Source organism: Podarcis raffonei, chromosome 3 (genome assembly GCF_027172205.1).
Source record: "Podarcis raffonei isolate rPodRaf1 chromosome 3, rPodRaf1.pri, whole genome shotgun sequence".
NCBI lineage: Eukaryota > Metazoa > Chordata > Lepidosauria > Squamata > Lacertidae > Podarcis > Podarcis raffonei.
The window spans coordinates 112,281,970-112,306,693 of NC_070604.1; the positions used below are offsets into that span (position 1 = coordinate 112,281,970).

General features: G+C 48.3%; 3 protein-coding genes across 5 annotated transcripts in view; 1 reads left to right on the forward strand and 2 right to left on the reverse strand.

Annotated features, from left to right (window-relative positions):
* Positions 1–1,031: 1,031 nt before the first annotated feature.
* Positions 1,032–7,890, forward strand: LOC128411350 (toll-like receptor 2). The gene is made up of 2 exons (XM_053383625.1): positions 1,032–1,366; positions 5,189–7,890. The coding sequence occupies exons 1-2, from the start codon at positions 1,359–1,361 to the stop codon at positions 7,671–7,673; spliced, it is 2,493 nt and encodes an 830-aa protein (XP_053239600.1). The 5' UTR covers positions 1,032–1,358; the 3' UTR covers positions 7,674–7,890.
* A 5,413-nt stretch (positions 7,891–13,303) lies between these two features.
* GPR75 (G protein-coupled receptor 75) lies at positions 13,304–18,106 on the reverse strand. 2 transcript variants are annotated; one of them, XM_053383633.1, is made up of 2 exons: positions 17,976–18,106; positions 13,304–15,394 (listed from the first exon to the last, which is right to left on the reverse strand). In XM_053383633.1, exon 2 carries the CDS (start codon positions 15,306–15,308, stop codon positions 13,662–13,664), a length of 1,647 nt encoding a protein of 548 aa, XP_053239608.1. In that variant the 5' UTR covers positions 15,309–15,394; positions 17,976–18,106; the 3' UTR covers positions 13,304–13,661. The 2 variants fall into 2 exon arrangements, with proteins under 2 accessions (XP_053239608.1, XP_053239607.1); XM_053383632.1 differs by lacking the exon at positions 17,976–18,106 and adding an exon at positions 17,306–17,757.
* Positions 18,107–20,083: 1,977 nt separating this feature from the next.
* PSME4 (proteasome activator subunit 4) overlaps positions 20,084–24,724 on the reverse strand; it is an 84,536-nt gene continuing 79,895 nt past the window's right edge. For both annotated transcript variants that reach the window (XM_053383623.1, XM_053383624.1), the window contains 3 exons: positions 23,883–24,016; positions 22,814–22,952; positions 20,084–21,751 (listed from right to left, as the gene is read on the reverse strand). In XM_053383623.1, coding sequence (XP_053239598.1) covers positions 22,818–22,952; positions 23,883–24,016 — 269 coding nt within the window. In that variant the 3' untranslated portion in view covers positions 20,084–21,751; positions 22,814–22,817. The remainder of the gene's footprint in view (positions 21,752–22,813; positions 22,953–23,882; positions 24,017–24,724) is intronic.

Here is a 24,724-nt window from a genome sequence, read left to right on the forward strand (position 1 = left end):
ACTGGCCTTCCCTCTTGCATTTCCATTTGCTCGGGGCCTAAGAACATAAGAAGAGTCCTGCTGGCTCAGGCTGAACCTACTACTCCATCATCGTGTTCTCACAATGGCCAACCATAGGCCTATAAGCCGCCCCCAAGCAACACCTGAACACAACAGCACTCTTCCCCACTTTTGCAATACGGCAACAGAGACTTCTGTTTCCAACAGGTAGATGATCACTCTCAGGGATGGTAGCCACTGACTGAGCAGTAGCAGTAGCTACTACTATGCCGTAAGATCCACTATCCTGTAATATCACATATGAGCTTTAACTACTGATGAAGCCCAGGACGGCGAAACAAGGCCAATATTCCGGAAATCCTTGTCTTAGACTTTGTGAAAGGATTCTGCGGAACTGTAACAACCTTTCATGTGGATGGTTTGGACTTTATGAACAGACAGGTGGAATGGACACCATTACATGGATGTGCCTTATGCATGAACTGACTAGAGAATGATCTGATCCACTGGGTCTTCTGCTTTGTTCGTTTGTTGAACTTTATGAGTTACTTCTGTTGAAATTTACAATTTGATACTATGAATAGTGTATCTTATTTATCTAAGAACACAGCCGGTTACGTCTCATGTGTTTACTGACTGAGCAGTAGCAGTTATTTTTTTTCCTAGGGGGTAGGTACTCAAAAAGGGATGCGGGTGGTGCTGTGTATTAAACCACAGAGCCTAGGACTTGCCGATCAGAAGGTTGGTGGTTCGAATCCCCGCGACGGGGTGAGCTCCTGTTGCTCGGTCCCTGCCCCTGCCAACCTAGCAGTTTGAAAGCACATCAAAGTGCAAGTAGATAAATAGGTACCGCTCCGGCGGGAAGGTAAACGGCATTTCTGTGCGCTGCTCTGGTTTGCCAGAAGCGGCTTAGTCATGCTGGCCACATGACCCAGAAGCTATACCCCGGCTCCCTCGGCCAATAAAGCGAGATGAGCGCCGCAACCCCAGAGTCGGCCACGACTGGACCTAATGGTCAGGGGTCCCTTTACCTTTACTTTAGGTACTCAACGGTACGCAGTACTGACACCTCTTTTTTCCTATAAGAAAAGCCCTGAGCAGTAGGGTCACTGACTGTCTTCCAGTTACATGAACCTCCATCCTTAGGGACTCTCCGCTCTATATTCGGACTTCCTTGTTCATGACATAAAACTCTTTTCCTGTGTCATAGCCACACACTTCCTCCTTAGCCGACAGAATCTGCGCAGGATAAAGTGATGGGATAGAGCTCAGCAAAGGCAAATCTCAGTGGGGCTGCAGTTGGGGCTGCAGGAGCAGGCTGCTTCCAAGTGTAGATTTCCACTTTCACAACAAAAAGGATGAACAGGTAAGTGCGCTACAGGACAAGGAGTGGCTGGGGCAACCCAGCAAGACGGGCGGGCTATAAATAATAGCATGATTATCGATTCAGGTAGGTAGCCATTTTGGTCTGATGCAGTCGAAATAAATAAAAATTGTTCAGTAGCATCCTAGGGACCAACTAAGTTTGTTCTGGGTATAAGCTTTCATGTGCATGCACACTTCTTCAGATACACTGAAACAGAAGTCGCCAAACCATGGGTAGGCAAACTAAGGCCTGGGGGCCGGATGCGGCCCAATCGCTTTCTCAATCTGGTCCACAAACGGTGCAGGAATCAGCGTGTTTTTACATGAGTAGGATGCGTCCTTTTATTTAAAATGCATCTCTGGGTTATTTGTGGGGCCTGCCTGATGTTTTTACATGAGTAGAATGCGTGGTTTTATTTAAAATGCATCTCTGGGTTATTTGTGGGGCATAGGAATTCATTCATGTTTTTTTTTTCCAAAATATAGTCCGGCCCCCCTCGAGGTCTGAGGGACAGTGGACTGGCCCCCTGCTGAAAAAGTTTGTTGACCCCTACACCAGACCCTAGTGGGAGGGTAGGGTGGGGTTTTTCTCAGAAGGGTACTGAGAGATGGGTGATACGCTCAAGATATTTTTGGTCATCTGCATACCATCCCTTGTTTTTTCCTGTTGGACTAATTGCAGTCCTTAACAGTCGTCAACAGGTTTACCATACCCATTGTGTCAATCACCCATTCCCACCACCCTTCTGAGAAAAACCCCACCTTACCCTCTCACTAAATATAAGGGTCTGGTGACTTCTGTTTCAGTGTATCTGAAGAAGTATGCATGCACACGAAAGCTTATACCAAGAACAAACTTAGTTGGTCTCTAAGGTGCTACTGGACAATTTATTCTTATTCTTTTATTATTCTTATTCTTATTCTTTATTATTCAAAGTTGGAGATGGTTGTGAGATGTGGTTGTGAGATCTGTCCCTGTCTTGCCATCTTTCTTTGTTGCATATTTCTCTGTCTTTCCTTTCCCTGGCGCAGGGGTGGTTAGCCTGGGGCTGATTGTTTTGGACCATAGGAGCCAACACCTAGGGGCAGGGGTCTCTTTGGTCTCCTAATAAAATATTCGAGGGGGCTGCCCCCCGAAAAGTTGGTGGGCATTGCCATTCAGATTGTGTGTGCGCGCCATGTCATGTGATTGATTTTCCGGGGCGGAGCTTACCTGTGTTGGACTTTCCAACTCCTGGCCAATGGGATGAGAGGAGTTGGAGCCAAACAAAGGACCACAAGCTCTCCATCCTGGCCCTTGTGGATACCAAAGAAGGCTTCAGCAGCAGCTGCTTCACCCTTAATATTGACTGTAGAGACAGACCCTGCCTCCATCAACTGGTGAGGGTGTCAGGATAGGACCTGGGGGACCAGGGTTGAAATCCCCACTTGACTATGGAGCTCACTGGGTGAATTTCGGCCAGTCACTGCCTCTAGGCCTAACCTAACTCACAGCTGTTGTGGGAAGGAAATGAGGACAGAGGAGGAATATACATGGCACTTTGAGCTCCTTGGAGAAACAGTTGGGATAGAAACACAATGGCATAAATACATTTTGGGGCCTAAAGGTAAAGATAAAGGGACCCCTGACCATTAGGTCCAGTCATGGCCGACTCTGGGGTTGTGTCGCTCCTCTCGCTTTATTGGCCGAGGGAGCCAGCATACAGCTTCTGGGTCATGTGTCCAGCATGACTAAGCCGCTTCTGGCGAACCAGAGCAGCGCACGGAAATGCCGTCTACCTTCCCACCGAAGTGGTACCTATTTATCTACTTGCACTTTGACGTGCTTTCGAACTGCTAGGTTGGCAGGAGCAGGGACTGAGCAACGGGAGCTCACCCCGTCGCGCGGATTCGAACTGCCACCCTTCTGATTGGCAAGTCCTAGGCTCTGTGGTTTAACCCACAGCGCCACCCACGTCCCACATTTTGGAGCCTAGTGGATTGCAAATTTCTTCACGTGTCATATGACATTTGCAGCAGCTACCAACGTGTCAGGGGAAGATATGGAGAGCTGCAATCTGGTCATGTGTTAGGAGTGTCCAGCAAGTCAAATTCAACAGGCTATATATAGATTTTAGAAAATCCACTGATTCTACATCGGCTGACCTTAAAAACAGCCTTTTCCTGTGCCCCAGTACTCACCATGAAGATGTTATAGTAAGTGCCACTCTTTTTAACAACCACAAAAAAAGGTGCCGGTACTGTGCTCTTGGGGACGTGGGTGGCGCTGTGGGTAAAACCTCAGCGCCTAGGACTTGCCGATCGCATGGTCGGCGGTTCGAATCCCCGCGGCGGGGTGCGCTCCCGTCGTTCGGTCCCAGCGCCTGCCAACCTAGCAGTTCGAAAGCACCCCCGGGTGCAAGTAGATAAATAGGGACCGCTTACCAGCGGGAAGGTAAACGGCGTTCCATGTGCTGCGCTGGCTCACCAGATGCAGCTTGTCACGCTGGCCACGTGACCCGGAAGTGTCTGCGGACAGCGCTGGCTCCCGGCCTATAGAGTGAGATGAGCGCACAACCCTAGAGTCTGTCAAGACTGGCCCGTACGGGCAGGGGTACCTTTACCTTTTTTACTGTGCTCTTGAGTACCCCCTCCAGGGGGGAGCACTGAGTGACAGTATCCTACAAGTAAAAATGTGGGCTTAGATTCTTTATCTTTGTTCTGCCAGTGAAAAGCAGGACAGGAGAGCTCTTTGCCTCACAGCTTGTTTATAGGGTTCCCAGAGACATCTGGTTGGCCGCCGTGGGAAGCAAACACAGACCCTCTGTGTCCCTGTTTTCCAGGGGCAGTCCCAGATTGACAGAAGCCATCCCAGTTTCTGATTTCATCCCAGAATGATCCCCAAAAAGATTTCCTTAGGTAAAGGTAAAGGGACCCCTGACCATTAGGTCCAGTCGTGACCGACTCTGGGGTTGCAGCGCTCATCTCGCTTTATTGGCCGAGGGAGCCGGCGTACAGCTTCTGGGTCATGTGGCCAGCATGACTAAGCTGCTTCTGGCGAACCAGAGCAGCACACGAAAACGCCGTTTACCTTCCCACCGGAGCGGTACCTATTTATCTACTTGCACTTTGACGTGCTTTGGAACTGCTAGGTTGGCAGGAGCAGGGACCGAGCAACGGGAGCTCACCCTGTCACGGGGATTCGAAACACTGACCTTCTGATCGGCAAGTCCTAGGCTCTGTGGTTTAACCCACAGCGCCACCCGCGTCCCGTTAAGATTTCCTTAGGACGTCCCTATTATCATCTGAGAAATGTTGGTGGGTATGGAGTAATCCGACACCCGAACCAAGGAGATAATAAACTTTACAACCTTTAGAAGACATCAGAAGGCAGCCCTGTGTAGGGAAGTTTTTTTAAAAAATTTATTGTTTTCTTATGTTCTTACATATGTTGAAAGCTGCTCAGAGTGGTTGGGGCAACTCTTATCAGATGGGTGGGGTATAATCATAATTAATTAATTATAGTTGAACAGAACATCCCTATTTTCATTTGATAAATGTTCAATGGTATGCAAACAAGGTGTGGCCCAATTCTTTTACATTTGTTGTACATCACTAACTGCTTTGAGTGGAGGGGCTAAACAGGATAAAAATACTATTATTTCTATCTCATTTACCCACTTATAATTTTTAGTTTAATTTTCCATAATTAAATGTTATTCCCAATGTGAGGAATTGTGCAAATGTATCTAAAACTATACTTTGCACAGAATAAAGAACAATCAAACTTTTAATGAAATAAAATATTAGATCATAACACTGATTGTTGTTTCCTCTTCTCCAGGATGGGAATCTTCACCAGAATACTGTATTTCTGTATTTCTATTCTTTTCTGTGTTGGAGAAGGTGGATTTCAGCTTCCAGACAAGGTCTATGTCTCCAAACCCTCAGATAATTACTCTGCAACTCACTCTGAATTACAAACTCCAAAAAGAGGCCATAACTTCTCACACAGCTTTCTGAAAAAAATTGCAGGAAGGAAAGCAGAAGGCCCCAGTAGTCAAGGTTTAGTTCCTCAAAGCAATCAGAGTTTCAGAGTTTTACTTAACAGCCCACCACAAGAAGTGCCACTCCCTAAGTTCTCACAAATGAATGAAATGGTGACTTCTCCACAAACTGACCCATCCTTATGGGGCACCGTGGGGTCTCCTTTTCCAGCAGAGAAGCACAAAGGACCTAGTAGTCTTCTAAATGTCCATTCGATACTAAAAAGGACTGTTCTGGGTTATGAAAGACAAGATGAATCTGGAACAGTATTTCCACCTCCTGCGCTGAGGATGTCTGCAGGTTGTGGCAATCCAGTTGGTGGGATGTTTGATCTATCTGACAGAAACCTGTCTGAGGAAGATCTGAGGAGGGAAATGGATCCTAGGCATTGCAACACAACGTTGGGAAAGGTTGTGGAACTGGATGCCAGGCACAACAATCTGCAAATGGATTTAGGGACCCTGCTTTCACTGCTCCTGAAAATGGAGAACGTGCAGTCCATCGACGTGAGTTACAACAGCATAACTGTATCAGGTGTGCTTGTACCCAACAGGTGTGACTTAAAGCACAGCGAGCTGTTGTTCTTAAATCTCAGCCACAACCCTCTTACCACTTTGAAAAGCATCTGCCTCCCTTCGAGTCTCAAAGGCCTTGATTTGTCCTTCACACGCATTAACCAAATACCACGTGAGTTTGCCAGAACTTACTTTCATATAGAAGAGATGGATGTTCAAGGAAACCATTTTATATACAATCCTGAAACGCTGACATCTCTCTTCAAGTCTATACCAAAAACCAGAATACAAAGCATGACGATTGTCAATTTTCCACAACGCAGCCCCATCGAAGGCCTCCCCAGGGAAGGGAGGCGCCTCGTAATGTCAAACTGCTCCATCGTAGAACTTCCAGAATGGTTTGCAAACACCATGAGAAAGCTTCTCTTTCTAGACCTGAGCAACAACCCCTTGCGCGGTTTTCCCCAGCCGCCAACTTCTTTGCAGAACCTAGATTTAAGCAACAGTAACATCCAAGAGATAGCTAATCTTAACATCTTCCCTAATTTGACAGTGCTTAAGATTCCAAGCAATAAAATAAAGGATCTTCCACCTGCGTATCTTCCAGACTCCTTAAAAGAACTGGATATCAGTAAAAATCAAATACAAGTGTTCCATTTATGCAGGGCGCCACAAGAGCTGGAATTCCTTAATGTTTCTAGAAACCTCATAACGCATCTGAATCTAAACCATTCTCACCACCTCACCAGCCTTGATGCAAGCCACAATTTAATTACAGAACTGCAGGACCGCACTGGAATATTTCTGCCAGAACTCAAATATCTGAATCTGTCAGGAAACAAGATCTCTTTTTTGCAACCGGGGTCTCTCCCCGAATCTTTGCTCGAGTTGGACATAAGCAACAATGCCATCAACATTATTATGGAAGAGACCTTTGGCCGGTTGATGAACCTGAACGTCTTAACCCTTCAAGGGAAACATTTCTTCTGCAGCTGTGACTTGTATTGGTTTGCGAACACGTACCTTGCAAGCCGGCAGCTGCAGATAAATGGCCAAGACGAGCTTTTGTGCAGCTTTCCGCTCAAGAAACGGGGCCTTTTGGTTGAAAACAGCAACCTAACGATGCTGCGTTGTTCTCTGGGACTTCAAATGGCAATTACGGCTTGTGTGGCGATCTTGACAATGTCCCTCTTAACAGGCCTTTGCTGGCGTTTTGACGGCGTCTGGTACATTAAGATGGGATGGTACTGGTGCATGGCGAAAAGGAAACAATACAAGAGGCCAGAACACAAAGCGTATGATGCATTTATCTCATACAGCGAAAACGATGCGCTGTGGGCTAAAGAGACCCTGCTGGAAAAACTGGAAGCCCTCGAGTTTAGAGTATGCTACCACGAGAGAGACTTCACGGCAGGGCACCCGGTTGTTAGGAACATTTTCCACTGCATTGAGAACAGCCACAAAGTTCTCTTTGTGCTGTCGCCCAGCTTTGTCAACAGTTGCTGGTGCCAGTATGAGCTGTTCTTTGCCGAACATCGGGTCCTTAGCGAAAACGAGGACTCTCTCATTATGGTTGTGCTGGAAGACCTGCCGCCCAACAGCATCCCGCAGAAATTCAGCAAGCTCCGGAAGCTGCTGAAAAGGAAGACCTACTTGAAGTGGAGCCCAGAGGAACACAAACAAAAGCTCTTCTGGAGCCAGCTGACCGCTGTTCTGAAAACGACAAACAAGCCAATGGCTTTGACAGAGGAAAATGGGCTGTGCTAGGAAGCAGAGGAGGCATTTGGGAAATTCAGGGTGCATATATGAGGAACGCAAACATTTCTGGACTGGTGCACGCTGAGATGTTGGCTTGGGGCTGTTGCTAAGAAAAAGACTTGATCAAATACTGTCAAATGGCAGCCAAGTGTTTAAACATTTGGTTATGTTACCGGAATTTATGGAAAGGCTTTTTCCTGGGGGGGGGGTGCCCATCCTGTGGACATCATACACACACACACACCGTCAACTAACACAATCACTCCTGCAAATGGGGAAAATTTTTGAAAGCCATATAAAATTGCTCCTGTATTGGATTTGTGCCATTGCAACTTTGTTCTGCTCGGGAAGGAAATGGCTACCAAGTGGGGAGCCTGGGACGTGGGCAGGGGCAGCCGTAATCCCTGAAGCTCAGGACCAGGTACTCAGCAGTCTCCTTGCCAGGGTGATAATCGCTGGCATCCTGGCCCCTGAGTGCCAGACAGGTAGCCATTCCAGAAACAATAGAAAACCCAACCTCAGTTTCTTAGGAGCTTGGTCTAGACAAAGCGTTGTGCTTAGCTTGACCAGGAGAACAGTAACATGTACATACTCGACTTAATGGGTGTGAAGTGGAAGTCAAGGGAGGTGTTATGTGCTGAGCTTGGATCATAGAACAATAGGCAGGTAGCATCCTAGAAGGCAGCAACCTGATTGGTCTGCAGGAGCCGCCCAATCTGGCTCCAGGAGGAAGTGAATCAGCAACCGGATTGGCCTGCAGGAACAGTCCAATCAGGCTCCAGCAGGGGAGTTGAATCAGCCAATCACACGGGACCCATTGTGTAAATAATGTATATATAGCCAGAGGTTTTTGGGGAAAGCACTCACTCAGTGTTTACCATGAGCTGAAATAAAAAGCATGAAATCAACACTCAACTCCGAGTATGTTTCAGGAGGGATGGGGGCAAACCTGAAGATCAGGTTTCTGCCAGAAGACCCCTCCCAGATTATGACATAGTTGTGATGTATATATGATGTATGTATCTTCACTAAGGGTGTTGTGAATAAAAAGGGAAACTTATACAAAAAAAGGGGCCATCCTTTGTTCTGGGCTTCTTCCTGCTTCTTCCGTGTGGTGGCTGGAAGCCTTGTTGCAACAATAAAGATCAGGCCTACAGGCTGCTGTTTTGCTCCTATATTCTTGGCTGGTGTCTTTGTTTGGCAAACCAAGTGAGCCTGGTAGATTTCCTATGATAGTTATTAGTAGGTCTGGGCTGTATCTGGTTTTCAACATCGCAATATATCACCAGCTAAACATCGCGATACACTGATGCATCACAATCTCTGAAATAGGGATGGAGCTATATAGAGGCATTAGCTGGCTTCGTGGGTTTTCCTCACATTGTGATTTTTGCATAGCACACGCACACACACAATTTCGCAATATATTGCCAGGTCAAAAATTACGAAACCAGTATCACGATATGGACCAGTTTTGGACGATATGTCAATAGATCACCCGGTCCTAGTTATTAGAACAGGGACAGTGGGCAGAGAGGCTTTAGTGAGATAAAAAAACGAAAACATGCTGCTTTTTAGAGGACTCTTCTGCACCACGCCAAATTAATCAGAAGCATTATCCCAAATCAATGGTAACCTTGGCTACTGGGTACTTGTGCGTCCCTGCGGACCAATGTACATGCATGTTCTGCTTATTTATTTCGGTGTACAGCTAAGATCTTTTGTAATGGAGGCTTGCAAATGCAGACTGCAAACAGGTGGGGGACAAACTTGGTCGGCAAATATAGGGACGTGGGTGGCGCTGTGGGTTAAACCACAGAGCCTAGGACTTGCCAATCAGAAGGTCGGTGGTTCGAATCCCCACGACGGGGGGGGGGGAGCTCCCATTGCTCAGTCCCTGCTCCTGCCAACCTAGCAGTTAAAAAGCACATCAAAGTGCAAGTAGATAAATAGATACCACTCCAGCGGGAAGGTAAACGGCGTTTCCATGCGCTGCTCTGGTTCACCAGAAGCTCTGGTTCACCACTTAGTCATGTTGGCCACATGACCCGGAAGCTGTACACCAGCTCCCTTGGCCAATAAAGCGAGATGAGCGCCACAACCCCAGAGTCGGCCACGACTGGACCTAATGGTCGGGGTCCCTTTACCTTTACCTTACAGCTAAGATCTTTTGTAATGTAGGCTTGCAAATGCAGACTGCAAACGGGTGGGGGACAAACTTGGTCAGCAAATGTATGTATTGGCGCAGATCTCCCCTATCAAAGGCAAGTGGCCTAGTTCTCAGAAACGACAGAGGAAGGAGGTAAAATGCGTGTCTGGACAGAACTGTTTCAGTTTACAGAAAGGGGACTCACGATACAACATTCCACCCTACCCTGGTGTATCCCTGGATATCAGGGAGGCAAATAGGCTAGAATTTTCTCTGTGTGTGGATGATTTGTTGGGAGTTCAGTCCTGTGAGCCCTCACCTGAAGAGGTCTGAAAAGGTACAACCCAGAAAATAGCTTGGTTGTTGTCGTTTTACCACCTCATTGAAAGAAAGAGGCTGAGCCAGGAGCCAGCAAGTCCCCCAAGTTCAATCTTTGTAAGCCACTTGGAGGTCTTTGGTTTTGGTTTTGAACCAAGCGGTATAGAAAATCTTGGCAAATAAATAAATACCGCCTTTGTCCATTAACTCAGCCGGCGTTCACATAACTGGCTTAAAACACAGTGGGGTCCTTCCACACACACCCACAACTGCATTTTAAATCACATTTGCACATGGTTATTATGATAAACCACAGACCCTAGGGCTTACCAATCAGAAGGTCAGTGGGTCGAATCTCCACGATGGGGTGAGCTCCCATTGCTCAGTCCCTGCTCCTGCCCACCTAGCAGTTCAAAAGCACGTTAAGTACAAGTAGATAAATAAGTACCACTCCAGCGGGAAGGTAAACGGCGTTTCCGTGCGCTGCTCTGGTTCGCCAGAAGCGGCTTAGTCATGCTGGCCACATGACTCGGAAGCTGTCTGTGGACGAACGCAGGCTCCCTCAGCCTATAGAGCGAGATGAGCGCCGCAACCCCAGAGTCGTCCATGACTGGATTTAACTGTCAGGGGTACCTTTACCTTTACCTTTATTATGATATACATGAGTATGGCTTGTGGGTGGGTTTCCAAGTCGGCTGCTGCCTGTCCACACCAGAGAGTGGATAGAGGGGGCATGGATGTCTTCCGTGTGGCTTATACTTTCAAACTGCATAACAGCTGGTTGGAGGCGGCGGGAAACGTATAAAAACACTGCATTTCTCAAGAAACCACATGATAGATGTGTATTGTACTGGCCACACAGGGAGCAAAGCAGAGTAAATGGGAATGTGTACCCAGTCACGGTCAGTGGCTCACTTCGGAAACCCAGACAGATAGGTGGGGTATAAATTATTATTATTATACCATCATTTAAAAAAGACAAACCACAAACAATATTGGGGGGTTGGTCAAAACATCACAGAACACGGAGACTCCTTTATTGTAGGAGAACACATTAAGTATGAATTGGCACAGAATAGAAGGAAAAGTTTGATCGGTATCCTTAGGCATCCCTTTATGATCATGACAGCACGTGAGATTTTTTTTTAAAATAAAAAAAACACGCACACCCTAAAATACCAAAGAACACAAGGGCTAACAGCAAGGTTCTTCCTCTAACGTTTTGGGAATGAGAAAATGACTAACGTGAAATGTTTTAGCAAAATATTACTTCCCTAACAGATTCTGCACAACCATCATTCACATACTGTACTCAGTTTTGCTTGTGTTAGGTCTTACGGTGCCTATGATTATCTAGCAAAAATAAATAAATAAAATTAAATCAGTCCTTGATATTTTTTCTAGAATGGTCATTTCATAAGCACCGATGCTCGCGTAATACAATTGGTCTGCAATTATGAGATAGTTATTGCAAAAGACACATATAATCATGTAACAAGAAGAGATTTGGCTCTTGCAAAGAGCATTTACAATATGCAAGAATGGAAAGTGTGGAAATTGGGCCCCTGAAATCTCAACTTTTAATGGGGGGGGGGAGAGAGAGGGCAGGCAGAGAGTTTGGTTATTTTCTAGCCTTCGTGATTTGCAAGAGTTTAAAATTGCATGTGCGTGCCCAACCGCTCACCCTATCTAGAGTTAAAACAAGCAAGCAGAATTCCTCATATGCAGCAGTTGCATTGCTAAGAGGTGGGATTGAACGCTCTGCCAAAGTAACACAATCCCCAGAGATTGTTCTGGCTGGAGGATGGGAACAGGCCTATATTAGAAGGGGTGAGGGTGCAGATATTTTTTAAAGGTCTTGTAAATAGCCATGTGTTTGTCGCCAGTGACAAAAAATAATAAGTATGGTTGCCTTTCATGTCATTCACGAATCAAAGCGCGCTAAGGTTTCGGACAAATCAGCGAACACAAAAACGCTGTGGACTAGTAACTTGGAATTATTTACAAGACTGACGCAGATCTTGCCTGAGAAGAAGGCATCTCATGTCCTCAACATACATAAAAGTTGGCATTTCTTGTTAACAGTAAACCCAAGGATTTAAAAACACTTTCTGTAAAGTTTCCCCAGTGCGTGTAGCATTCGAAATTCTTTTGAAACGCAGCGAAGCAAAACCGTAAAATAAACTCTGGTCCTGACAGAATATATATATACAACTGTTTGGAGATAGAAGAGGATTCGGTGCATGGGCTGTATCCTTTCACAGAAGCTATGGCCCTGACACTGTGAGGAGCCCACCTTCTGACAACTTTTAATTAAATAATAATAATAATAATTATGATGGTAGTGCTGAGCAGCTTCCAGCCACCATCTTGGGCAGGCATAGGCAAACTCGGCCCTCCAGATGTTTTGGGACTACAATTCCCAATTCCTCCCTGACCACTGGTCCTGTTAGCTAAGGATCATGGGAGTTGTAGGCCAAAAAATATATGGAGGGCCAAGTTTGCCTATGCCTGATCTTAGGTGTCCCATTCCGCCGCCCCCTCCCACAATACCCCAGAAGTTGAGTTAACACAGAGACTATGGGATGGGGGGAAAGGAAGTGATATGGTTGCTGCCACAGTTGAGAAGTCCACTGCGCTGTGGGGAACAAATTAAATTAAAAGGAGGTCCAGAACAGGCATCAGCAGTGGGGGGTCCACCGATGCAGGGGGCGCTGAAAGGCCTCTCAGTCTTGGTCCCAATCCTGGTTTGGGGATAGGGTTTGCCACGCCACATGCTTTGCCAACCAGCACAATTGAACACTCTTCAATAAATAAATAGAAAAGCAAGGTTCCGCATCAAACCAGTAATATATATATATATACAATTTGGAGTAGAAACTTTTAGAAAGCTCTGTCAAGGCTTAAAACCGTGCACTTTCATGAGGATACCACACACACAAAAACGGTAAAACAATACCCGGTCCAGTCTTAAAGCAGAGCTGCCACAGGTGATTTCGTGTTTTGACAGAAAAAGCAGATTCAACATTGTATTTGAAGGTGGTGGAGGGAATGCTTTGGGCAGGGTGGGGGGAATAACACCCACTGAGCCTTGGGGACTAGTAACCAGAAATCTTGAAAGATGGGGGGAAAGAGAACTAGAGAAATAGTAGGAAAACATGTGGCCAATATCAGAACCAGGCCGGGACAGGAGGGCTCAGAAGCCTGGCTGAGGCCTAGCTACTCCTGTCCCTTCGTGCACCAGCTGCTCAGCAGACTGAAGGCAAAAACGCCTTAGAGCGACCCTGGCACGCACCAGTTGTTGCTTGACTACAACTCCCATCATCCCGGGCCAGTGTGGATGGGAGTTGTAGTCCAGCTTCTGAAGGGCACCACCACGGCTATCCCTGCTGCGATGCGTACGAGAGGGGCACGATATCATGCTTCGGATGACCCGTAGGGGCATATTTGCCACACGGACACACACACACACAAAGAAAAAGGTCAGCCGCCCTTGTGGTCGAACATTAAAGAGTCTCAGCTCCTGGTAGCTACACCGAGGGAACTGGTATCTGCTTAGCAGAAGTACTGTCGAAATCCCTCACCACGTCCGTCATGGCGTGATAGTGCATGGCGATGTAGGAGTTGGCGAATCCAAAGGGAGAGTTTGTGGGCTGCAGGCTGTTGGGAGTGCTCACCTCCTGGGAAGGGCAGCTGTTATAGATGCTGTAATAAGGTTCGATGCGAGTGTTCATAGGGGTAGAGCTGCTCTGGGCCGCGTAATGCTGGCGGCCGGCGGAAGCCTTTGGGCTCAGCATGCTCTCCTTGGAGTGACTCGGGCCGCAGGCCTGGTCCACAAACTTCTTTTGAGGCTTCGGAGACAGCATGTAAGCGGAGTTGGTCTCGTGGTGGGACGACTTGTTGCGGTTGGCCTCCAGGCTCCCTTTCCCCACGGCACGGAGCCGCGTCTTCTGCTTGCAGCAGAAGAAGACGAGGGCGAAGTACTGGAGGCACCAAAGGACCCTCCTCCTCAGCCCTGCGCTGTTCCGGGAATATATGAAAGGGTTCAGCCCGGACTTGAAGAAGATGAGGGTGAACCCACACAGTTCGAACTGGTAGAGGATGAAGCCGCTGTTCCGGGACAGAACGTCCTGCACCAGGGAGATGCCGAGAGGCAGGCAGCAGACTAACACAGAGAGGACAATGACGACACACGTCACCACGGCCTTCGAGTCCTTGGCTGTCGACAAGTTCACGGTCGACACCAGCTGGAACTTGCTGGCCGCAGTTGCAGGCAGCTGGCTGAGGTTCTTTGTGTACGCGTGGGTTTGGATGTGCTGCAGCTTGTTGTAGTTTTGGTTTCTGTAGAGGGCGGGCACGGCGCACTGCACGCCGTCAGCGCACCCAGCAGCAAGGGGTCCGATCAACGGCGGAGGCCTGGATGCATCGACTGTGATGATGGGGGGACATTTGCGCACCTGGGCGTTCTTCCTCAAGGCCTGGGCGATCATGATGTAGGAGACGGACACCACCGCCACGCAGCAGATGAAGTCGATGACGTACAGGTAAGGGACCACCTTCCCCTCGCCGATGACCAGGCTGGAGATGGGGAGGCAGAGGCGGGATTTCTGGGTCCTCATGGTGGCCAGTGTCGCGAGGGTGAAGCTCATGGACCACAAGGCCAAGGTCAGCAAAAGGGTGCAAGGGAAAGAGGCCGTCCGGTTGGGCTGCTTGCCCAAGACCATGCGGAGCCGGTGAAGGGCGATGACGGCCACCGTCTTGAGGGACATGATGATGAAACCGGAGCTGGTGAGGTGGAAGGTGAAGCAGAAAGCGTCAGGGATGCCCGCCGCCGAGTCCAGGAACAGGGCGAAGGTGAACATGGGGGCGGTCACTCCGCAGATGAAGAGGTCGCAGAAGGACAGGTTGAGGATCATGAAGTCAAAGTTGGTGCGGAACTTCCGGAAGGCCGGGTCGAAGAAGGACAGGAAGACGATGAGGTTGCCGTAGGAGCCCAGGCAGAAGATGACGGCCAACAGGAGGGTGCACGTCACCAAGGTGGCTGTGTGGATGATGTCTTGGAGGTCTCCTTGGAAGGAAAAGGTGTCATTGCTGCCCCGAGGGTGTGGCGGCGGCGGCTGTGCGGAGGAATTGGAGCGGTCTGTCCACTTCGCCTCAGCCCAGCCCGTCAGGTTCATCCTCACAGGAAGCAACACTCTGCGGTTCCGGCACCTCAGAATCAAACACCTCCCATTAGAAGCTTGAAGTCCATGGTGGGTGAAGCCTGTTTGTATAAGCAGAAACACACACCCCGTCCAAATGTAAGTCAACAGACACCGGATAGCTAATATCGGGCTTTCAAGTCTTCTCCTGTGTACTTTTAACAGCCATGATGTGCTATGAAGGGGAAACTATGTCTGCCAACTCGATCACTGAAAATCTGCAGAAGATCTCACAGAGTAATTGCACTGGAAACTTGATTTGCTCTCAACCGCTGCTTTAACACAGAGAGAGGTGTTATCTATATTTAAAGAGTATATTTTTTGGCTGTTTTTTAAAGCCTGTATTTATCACTGTTCTTTAAAACCAGTATTCTATGCTATTATGTGAACTGCTCTGTTAAATTTTTGATGTAACATATGTATCTTGCTGGTTAAAGAAAATCAAATGCGGACAGTTCACACCCAATATTTTGACTGCTGATTATTTAATTCTGGGGGCAGGGTAGAAGGAACCACTGTTCGGCCTTAAAGATTGTTTCTGTGCATTGGGGGGGGGGGACAAGATCGTTAAAGTCCTTGTTTCAGTTCCCGGCATCTACAGTGAAGAGTTTGGCCCCATCTTACATTTAAAGAAGCAAATTCTTTAAAGAGATGTGGTGCCCCCCCAAGGAAACCGTGGGAACTGTAGTTCGTTAAAGGTGCCGAGAGGTGTTAAGAGACCCCTGTTCCCTTATGGGGCTAATATTCCCAGAATGGTTTAAGAATCAACCCTTCTTCCCGGGGAAGAATTGAGGCTCCGCAAGGGGAATTTTGTTGCTGCTGTCGGAGTGTGCCTCTGAGGGTGAACTCAAACCGCTGGAGAATCACAGTGCCTGCTGCCTCCCATGTTGTTTTTCCTGTGCCTGCAGCGCCGAACTGCCCTCTCCAGGAACAAATTTGATGATTGTTGGAGTGGCAGGACACAGTGCAGTCGGGCAAAAGCATTTGGGTGGGGTTAGTTCTGAGGACCAGTTTAAAAAAACAAACAAACCCAAGAGGGCCAAATTTTAAACAGCTGTGTACTCAAGTGCCATATTAAACCCTGTGGAGGCCCCTAGGCAGTTCAAATCTCTGGGGGGCGCCATGCAAATTATCTCCTAATAAAAAGGTAAAGGGACCCCTGACCCTTAGGTCCAGTCATGACCGACTCTGGGGTTGCGGCGCTCATCTCGCTTTATTGGCCGAGGGAGCCGGCGTACAGCTTCCAGGTCATGTGGCCAGCATGACTAAGCCGCTTCTGGTGAACCAGAGCAGCACACGGAAACACCGTTTACCTTCCCGCCAGAGCAGTACGCAGCATGTCCTGAGATAACATCCCTAAGGAAAAGAATGCAGCGCTGGAAAGATGGAGCTGTACCCCAAGCTCTTTAGGCCTGACTCAACCTGGTTGCCTCCAGAGATTTAGCCAGTTCCTGCGGCACAGATTCCTTTTTTGGGGTGGGGGTAGAATTGAATAAGAACTACCTCCAGACCGGAGGCTGGATCAGGCCAAAGGCCCACCAAGTCCAGCACCCTGTTCTCCATGGGGGCCCCCTCTGCGCAACGACCCTCTTGCCCACTCGCGGTGCTGCCATTCATCGTGTTATCATTCTCATAACAAACGGATCCTCATCCCGGGTCTGCCAAACCCCTTCCAAAGCCCCCCGACGGGAAGAAGCGAATCCCACCCCACCGCCTGCCGCGGCGCGTGGACCCCTTCCCGCGCTTCTCCCCCCAGGCCCCGGCAATGGGCAGGAGCTCCCGGCCGCTCCGTGGCGCCATTACGCGCCGGGCTGCGCCTTGAGGGTCCGGTTGGAGAGGAGAGCCCTGCGCGCTTCGGGCCAGAGCGGAGGCCGAGGCCATCGCCCGCCATCCCTCCTGGCCAGGACGCACGAAGCGCGCCGAGGGCGACCCACCTCCGCCCTGCCCACCAACCCCAGGCAGCGTCTCCTTACCCAGCGCCGGCTCCGGGGAAGCAGCGGGCGCCGCTCGCCTTGTGCCTCGGCGCGCAGGGAGCGGGGAGCATCTTCTCCCGGCAGGGCTGCCCGGGGCAGCTCCGGAGGCGGCGGGCGGACGCTGAAGTCATCGCCGACGTGCGGGAGAGGATGGACCTCGCTTGTGCATCGGAGGGGGGGATGGAGAGAGAGAGATGGGAAAGGAGGGAGGGGGTGTCGTCGCCGCCGCCACCGCGAAGCCCGCACACGATGCTGCCCGGTTGGCGGCGCGCGCTTTGCTGGGGCTCTCCAAATGCGCAACGGCGGCTCCCGGCCAGGGGGGGGGGTCCTCCGGTTTGCTTGCCGCGCAGCCCCCGAGGGATCTTGCCCACCCCGCCTCCGCTCTCGCGCACGACCCCAAAAACAAGGGCCGGGAGGGGAAGGGAGGGCAGCGCGCGCGCACACACCTCGGCGGGAGTGCGCGCGACTGCACCGGAGCCGCACGCGCGGCACGCAGCGCAGCGATTGCGCATCTGAGCGAGCGGCTGGGAGGAAGCGGCGCGCGCTCTCTCTCTCTCTCTCTCGCATTTCTTTTCTAAATAGACCCGGGCAAGCAGAAGAGAAGCTTTTGTATCGGAGTCAGAAACGCTTCGGGCGGCCCTAGGCGCGCAGGGAGGCGCCTTTTGCTTACCAAGAGCTGCCTTGGCTTTTTGGTACCCGGTTTCGGCAAGGCACAGCTTCAGGCCGCTCGCGCATCATCGCTGATTTGTTTTCGGCGTTTGTGGGGGAGATACAGGAGGAGGAAGGGGAGAGAAGTGTGTGCGGCTCCCCTCCCCCCACCCTGTGCTGCGGCTTGGAGGAAAAGGTGGGATGTGTAAATGCAAATAAATCCATCAGCAGGGATAGCGGGGGGCTTTGAGCTCTAGGCATCTGAAGCCAAACTGAAGGCTGCTGAGCAGTGGCGTAGCGTGGGTTGTCAGCACCTGGGGCAAGGCAAGTAATTTGTGCCCCCTAACCCGTGGATTTGCGCCCCCTAACCCTACCCCCCAGATGTTGCGCCCGGCCCCCCCTGCACCCCCCACGCTACGCCACTGCTGCTGAGGGCTCCTCCTGAGCAGGTTGTCCTCTGGGATGGGCATCCTCAGGTGCCTGGGTTGGAGTCAGGGTGGGAAATCTCGAAGGATGGCTATAACTCCCAAGTACTGGACAAGAACATGAAAGGAGGAGGGAAGGCCTGGATAGTTACTGAGAGCGGACCCAGCCACCTGCCCCCAAAGGCCAGGTTCTGGTGGCACCCGGGGTCAGACCTTTGAAGAGAAGCAAATGAGAATCACTTGTGCCCCTGTGCCAAATTGCAGGCACACAGGGGTTCTACGGAAAAAGTACTGTGAAATCCAAGTAACAGGGCGAGGAAGAGTGGGGACTTTGTCCTACATTTCTGCTGCTCATAAACAGGTTCAGAACATGAGTCCAAGACCTGTTCACTTCCGTCAAGGACCACAAGATAAAGAGGTTGTATTCCAAGTACAGTGGTACCTCAGGTTAAGTACTTAATTCGTTCTGGAGGTCCATTCTTAACCTGAAACTGTTCTTAACCTGAAGCACCACTTTAGCTAATGGGGCCTGCCGCTGGAGCACGGTTTCTGTTCTCATCCTGAAGCAAAGTTCTTAACCCGAGGTACTATTTCTGGGTTAGCGGAGTCTGTAACCTGAAGTGTATGTAACCTGAGGTACCACTGTACCTATGACACAAGGGGACGGGGGTGGGCACTTTCGACTCTCAACTGGCCTTGGGGGGTGTCCTACGCCTATTTCCTGCCACAGCAATGCTTCCGAGAGCCCTGAGAAAGGTCAAAACAGAAGGCAGAGGTTCTGCCAGTGCTCCCCCTTTGACTTCAGCGGCCTTGGTTCTCAGACACAATAAATCTAGCGACAGGAGACCCTTGACTGGGGGCATACCTAGGCGTTGGTCAGGTTGGCCTGCCATGGGTGCAGACCCAGGGGTGCACAAAAATCGCAAAGGAAGACAGAGAGAGCTGTGATTGCCAAGGGTGCAAGGGACTGGCGTGCCACCAATACAGCCCCTTGCCAAGGGTGCAAAGGTGCCTGGCTAAGCCAAGAGGAGATTTGCCACCCTGACTCCTCTTGGCTTCAACTTCACTTTTGGCACTTGAACAGCAGCTTCCAGCAACTGGTATGCAGAAGCACAGCCATCCTGGTTCATAGCCAGAGTTAGCCTTTACCTCCCATGAATTAGCCCACTTTTCCTCCAAAGCTATTCAAGTTGGTGGCCACCGTTGTCTCCTGTGGGAGTGAGTTCCAAAGTTTATGTGCTTTATGTGTTTTATGTGCTTTTACCTGTCCTAAATAAGCTTCAGTGGATGTGCACAAGTTCTACTGTACAACTATTATAGTTTTATTGTTGTGAGACAGGGAGAAAACCCACTTTTCCCAAGCCATGTTGCACCATGTTGCAGCTGATCTACCACTGAGTTTCACATTCACACACTGTCTTGGAAAAGAAAGAAGTTGCAAGGGTTTAGAAACAACTCCAGATTGGATCCCTTTCTAGGCTCAACTCAAATATTAGCTTTTTGCAGAGCAGATGATGCTGCCCAGTGGAAAAACAAGTTCCCTGAGAGATGTGCTGCACAACTGGAAGCAGACAGGTGACATGTTTTCTACTAGGGACCAATTTGATACACAGTAGGGCTAACAGCTTTCCCCCCTTCATATCGTCAGGTGAAAGGGCTTATCTTGAAGAAACTCCCCTGAAAAACAAGACACCATGCGCGCACAGATCTTACAAACAATTCATTTATTCAGCTTTAAACTAAGTACACAACTGAAAGGAGAAGGCGGCATTTTGGCACTATGCTATACATTAGTTATTTCTGTGTATCAGCTCTCAGGAGATACTGTACTGGTTACACTGCTGTGCTTTAAAAACATGGTGTTGTTTCCCAGCAGGCAGAGGATTGAAGAGAAAAAAATGTATTCCTGTTTTTACAAAGAAAAAAGTACAGGATGTGCAGAAGATGAAAACACACACAATTCTCAGATGATTTTTTTTCCCCAACATGGGAGGCATTCTTGTACTCTATAATTTACCACACACCAGAGTATGTTTGCTTGCATTCCCAAAGTGAGGGAGCGGGTGGGGGCAGAGTGGCAGAGATTACGTAGTAAAAACCAACAGATTCACTAAAAAGTTAAATGAAAAATCAAGCCAAAAACTAAAGTCACCTCATTAGAGGGAGGGGGTAATATTAAAAACCAGAAGAAATTGGCATCGAATCAGATACAAAAAGCTGAAAGCACTATTATCAACACCTAAAAGTGCGATTGTTTAAAAGTTAATTCTCACAAATGAATTATGTAAAATTTTTGCAAACTGTACAGTGCTTTGCCAGTGCAGTGCCTCTACAATTTATACAGTCCTTTACATCTATGTAACACATATTGAACATGTTGTGAAACAGCCAGCCAACAGCCACCAGAGTTGCAGAACGAAAAGGAATTTGGGATGGGCGGGCAGGTGGAGGGAGATACAGTACTTCTGGTTTTTTAAAAAAATGCAAGTTACATACTTGTTCCAAGATGAGGACGTGAGGCAAATGGAAAGATGTGTGACTAGCAAACAGGGAATATTTAAAAAGTCTTTAGCCACTCATTATTAACATATGTACATACTCTTTTGTTCTCTGAAATAAAACCAGCAGTTGAGAGACACTCTTGTCTGTGGGCTCTACTGAACTGAGGACAAAAATAACAAGACTGTCGCTTACGAAGGCAGGCAAAAGTTAAGGTTCAGTACCTGGCTGGAGAATCTTACTTAAAAACCTGTCAACAGAAAGGACAGCTCTGTTGCTCTGATGTGGACAGCAATAGAGGGGGAAATGTTTGCTCAGCAGGTAAGACTTCAAAAGAAACCCAACTCAAAGTTCTGCATAGCCTGGTATTGCATGGGAGCTAGAAAGAGACAGAACAATGTTATGGGGGACATTTTTGGCCTACGCTTACAAGCGAGTGGTCAGCAGTTCACAGATGCACACTCTTGCAGGCAGATCAGATGGAGAGTTTGAGCACCCAAAATTGCAGATAATTAGCTTCGAAAGTCCATGTATGTAATGTGAAGTTGCAGCATTAGCCACCTGCACAGAATAAGATTTCTTTTTTAAAGGGCTTCAGGTTAATGCAAGGAATTTACATGAAAGTGTGGAAAAAAATCATGATTGCTCCCTTCAAACACAAAGACTTGTCATGCTGCGGCAGTCCCCTCTCCCCAGTGCAGCAGAAATCCTCAAGAGTCCTTGCCACAGAGACTTAAGGTATGTACTTCCTTAAAGGATTCCAGCACTAAGCCTCAGAGTTACCATATCCAAAAGGGTTCTATACACAATAAATTAGTTTTGAGTTTCCTTTATTTTTGCGGAAATGGCAGTGGGCCCTCCTTTTTCCGAGAACCTGCAAGACGGAAGGAAACAAGAAAGGAGAGCTCGGGTCATGTTTTGCAAGAAAAAGAATGTGTGCACCTGCGCTGAAGCTTGCATTTAGAATATATATAATCACTCCTCCCTGTTTTCCTCTCCGCAACTGCCAAGGACGGAAAGACGAAGCCAGCTATACCCTTGCCCTTTGGCAAAAAGCTGCTCTAGCGGAGGGAGACTGGGATGGAAGCAGGGATTCTCCACCCGCCAGGAGTGTGGGGAAAGGGGGCAGTCAATTTCCCCAGCACTCTCCAGCCTTCACAGTCAGTGGATATGAATGGCAGCTTCCCTCTTCAGGAGGATCGGGGCTGTCTTATATCTGGAATGTCTTGTTAATGTGAAGCATGCCTTTAATCAAACCCCACTGCTGCTGCTCATCACCCCCAGGCTGCTTTCAATTGCAACCTCCACCCAGCTCTGCCAGAGGTGCTGGTCAATGTTAGTCAAATGCAGGGGTGGGAACCTCTAGCCCCCCCCCAACCACATTTGGCACAGCGCAGATCCCAATTTGGCTTGCAAGGCCCTACACCACCACCCCCCGGAATCACACCCACATTTGCCACAACTAACATCCTACATGACATCAGGTGTGGGGGGCAGGCACAGGTCTGGCTAAATCAGCTGCACGGCAAGGGGAACTTGATTGCAAAGCAGTGTTAAACTCACTGCCCATCACAGTGTCAGGTGATTTGACAGGCGGGTTGCTCCATGGAGGCGGGGATCAGATAATCATATAGCCCACCAGGCCAAGAAATATTCCCTACCCATGTTCCAGCTTGCAATGCAAGCATGAAAATACCCCCTTGCTAGGCTTTAGCTGAGCTGGGAAGCAAATTTAATTTCATGATAATGGAGCTGTAAACACATTAAAGATGCCTTGGTTTTTATGCCACAGCCCTGTTATCTATTTAATTTCATCGTGTCTAAAATCACATCTCTTGCCATTTTAGAGCTGGGTTTGCACAGTGCCCGGCTGGATTATCTAGAAAAGCTTTCCGAGAAGCTTTTATTGGCCCACAATCACACAATGCAATCTCACCTCATTATGCATAATAGCACGGCGAAACCAAGAGGTCAGTAAGGACTAGAAGCTGGTCATCAGTGAACTGCTGCTTGTGCTCTTGCCAGTTATCATGGTGGGTCCTCCGGAAATTGGACAGAGTTTTTTTAACTGTCATCTGTGTGGCGAGAAGCAGAGATATGGATCTAAACAGCGTATTTAAAACAACTATCATCCTGCGTTGGCAGAGGCAAAAAAAATAAATTTTAAAAATCCATGATAAACCAACTTATTCTCAGTTTTCTTTAAGGACTCAGCTATGAATTAGTATCATTAAAAAACTTTACATGCTCTGTTTTGAGTATATAAAATAAAACAAGCTATACATCCATGTTATTCTGAGGGTCCTGACAAATAATTTCAGTATTATCTTGGTTCTGTTGGTCTTATCCTAAACTAGTCATTCTGCATTTCTCTATTAAGTGGAACCAGGGGGGAAACATTTCCTAGACTGTACCATCTGACTTCAGGCAAAGCTAATGTTTCCTGCTTGGCAGGGGGTTGGACTTGATGGCCCTTGTGGTCTATTCCAACTCTATGATTCTAATGCATAGTTGAGTGTTCTTCGTAGGAAAGGAGGGGGGATGAAATCCTGCACAAATGAGGGGGAATGATTTAGACGAACTTCTCCAAATTCACCACTAGTTGTATTAGTTTTCAATTGACAGGGGAGCACGCTTTCTCTCTAAGTATATAAACAAAGTACCTTCTCAATTATCTTCAAGAGTCTACTATGTAAAGCTTTAATCTGTTTATAGTTACGATTCATGTTTGCAGCACCAGAGATCAAATGCAGCTTCTGATCTATTGCAGACCAAGACCTCACCCCAAAGGTTGCAACTTTCCAGACATTCCAAACCCTACCTGGAAATCCTGGGGACTGAACCTGGAACCTGCGTCGCACAAAACAGATGCCCTGCCAACGGGCCCCTCCCTCTGCCTGCCATTGGCGGAACAAGGCACGCTTCTTGGGCCAGGAGATTCCACAGGATCAGAACTACTATTGCGGAAGCCTTGCTGCCAGGGGACGCGGTAAGAGGGCTCTTACCTCAATAGGCTGAGGATCATTCAGATGTGCACTAAGGTTCATTAAAAGCTGCGGCATCCAGGTGGGCACATCGTAAGGACTGGATAAAATGCACGCGCTAAGTCCCAGCACGCCAGCATGGCGCTTCACCAAATCTGCAACAGGGAAAGTCATTGAAGAAACAAAACATTGTGTTTGTGTGTGTGTGTGTTGGGGGAAAAGGGCCCTTTCTCTCTAAAGATTTCCTATAAAACGGGTCTACTATACAATGGGTGGTAGCCGATACCTTACTCACAACGTTTCAGGTGGCTGGAGTAAACCTAGCAAGGCCTCCCCGGCTGACCTCAAAACTTATAACAATAATAATAATTTATTACTTATACCCCGCCCATCTGGCTGGGTTTCCCCAGCCACTCTGGGCGGCTTTCAGCAGAATATTAAAATACAATAGTCTATTAAACATTAAAAGCTTCCCTAAACAGGGCTGCCTTCAGATGTCTTCTATGCATCTTTATGCGCCCCCTTGCCCAGATTATCCGGAGCTTTGTTTTGTTTTTTTATAATTAATTTTTATTCAAATTTCCAATAACCAATCCAATTACAATTTAACATCCAATTTAACTTATACATCTTATAGACTTCCGTCAGCCTATCTGACAATTTCCATAATTTTCACAACTTTTCACATTCCTTAAATTTATGTTGCACTTTAACAATCCTTATTTTATCTTTTTCATTTAAGCGACATTCCTAACTATTCTCTTCACAGAGCTTCCTGGAATCCAACAAGCGTTATTTCCTGATCACACACAGTTTTGGATTATCCGGAGCTTTGGGCTGGGCTGTCACCAATATGCTGATGA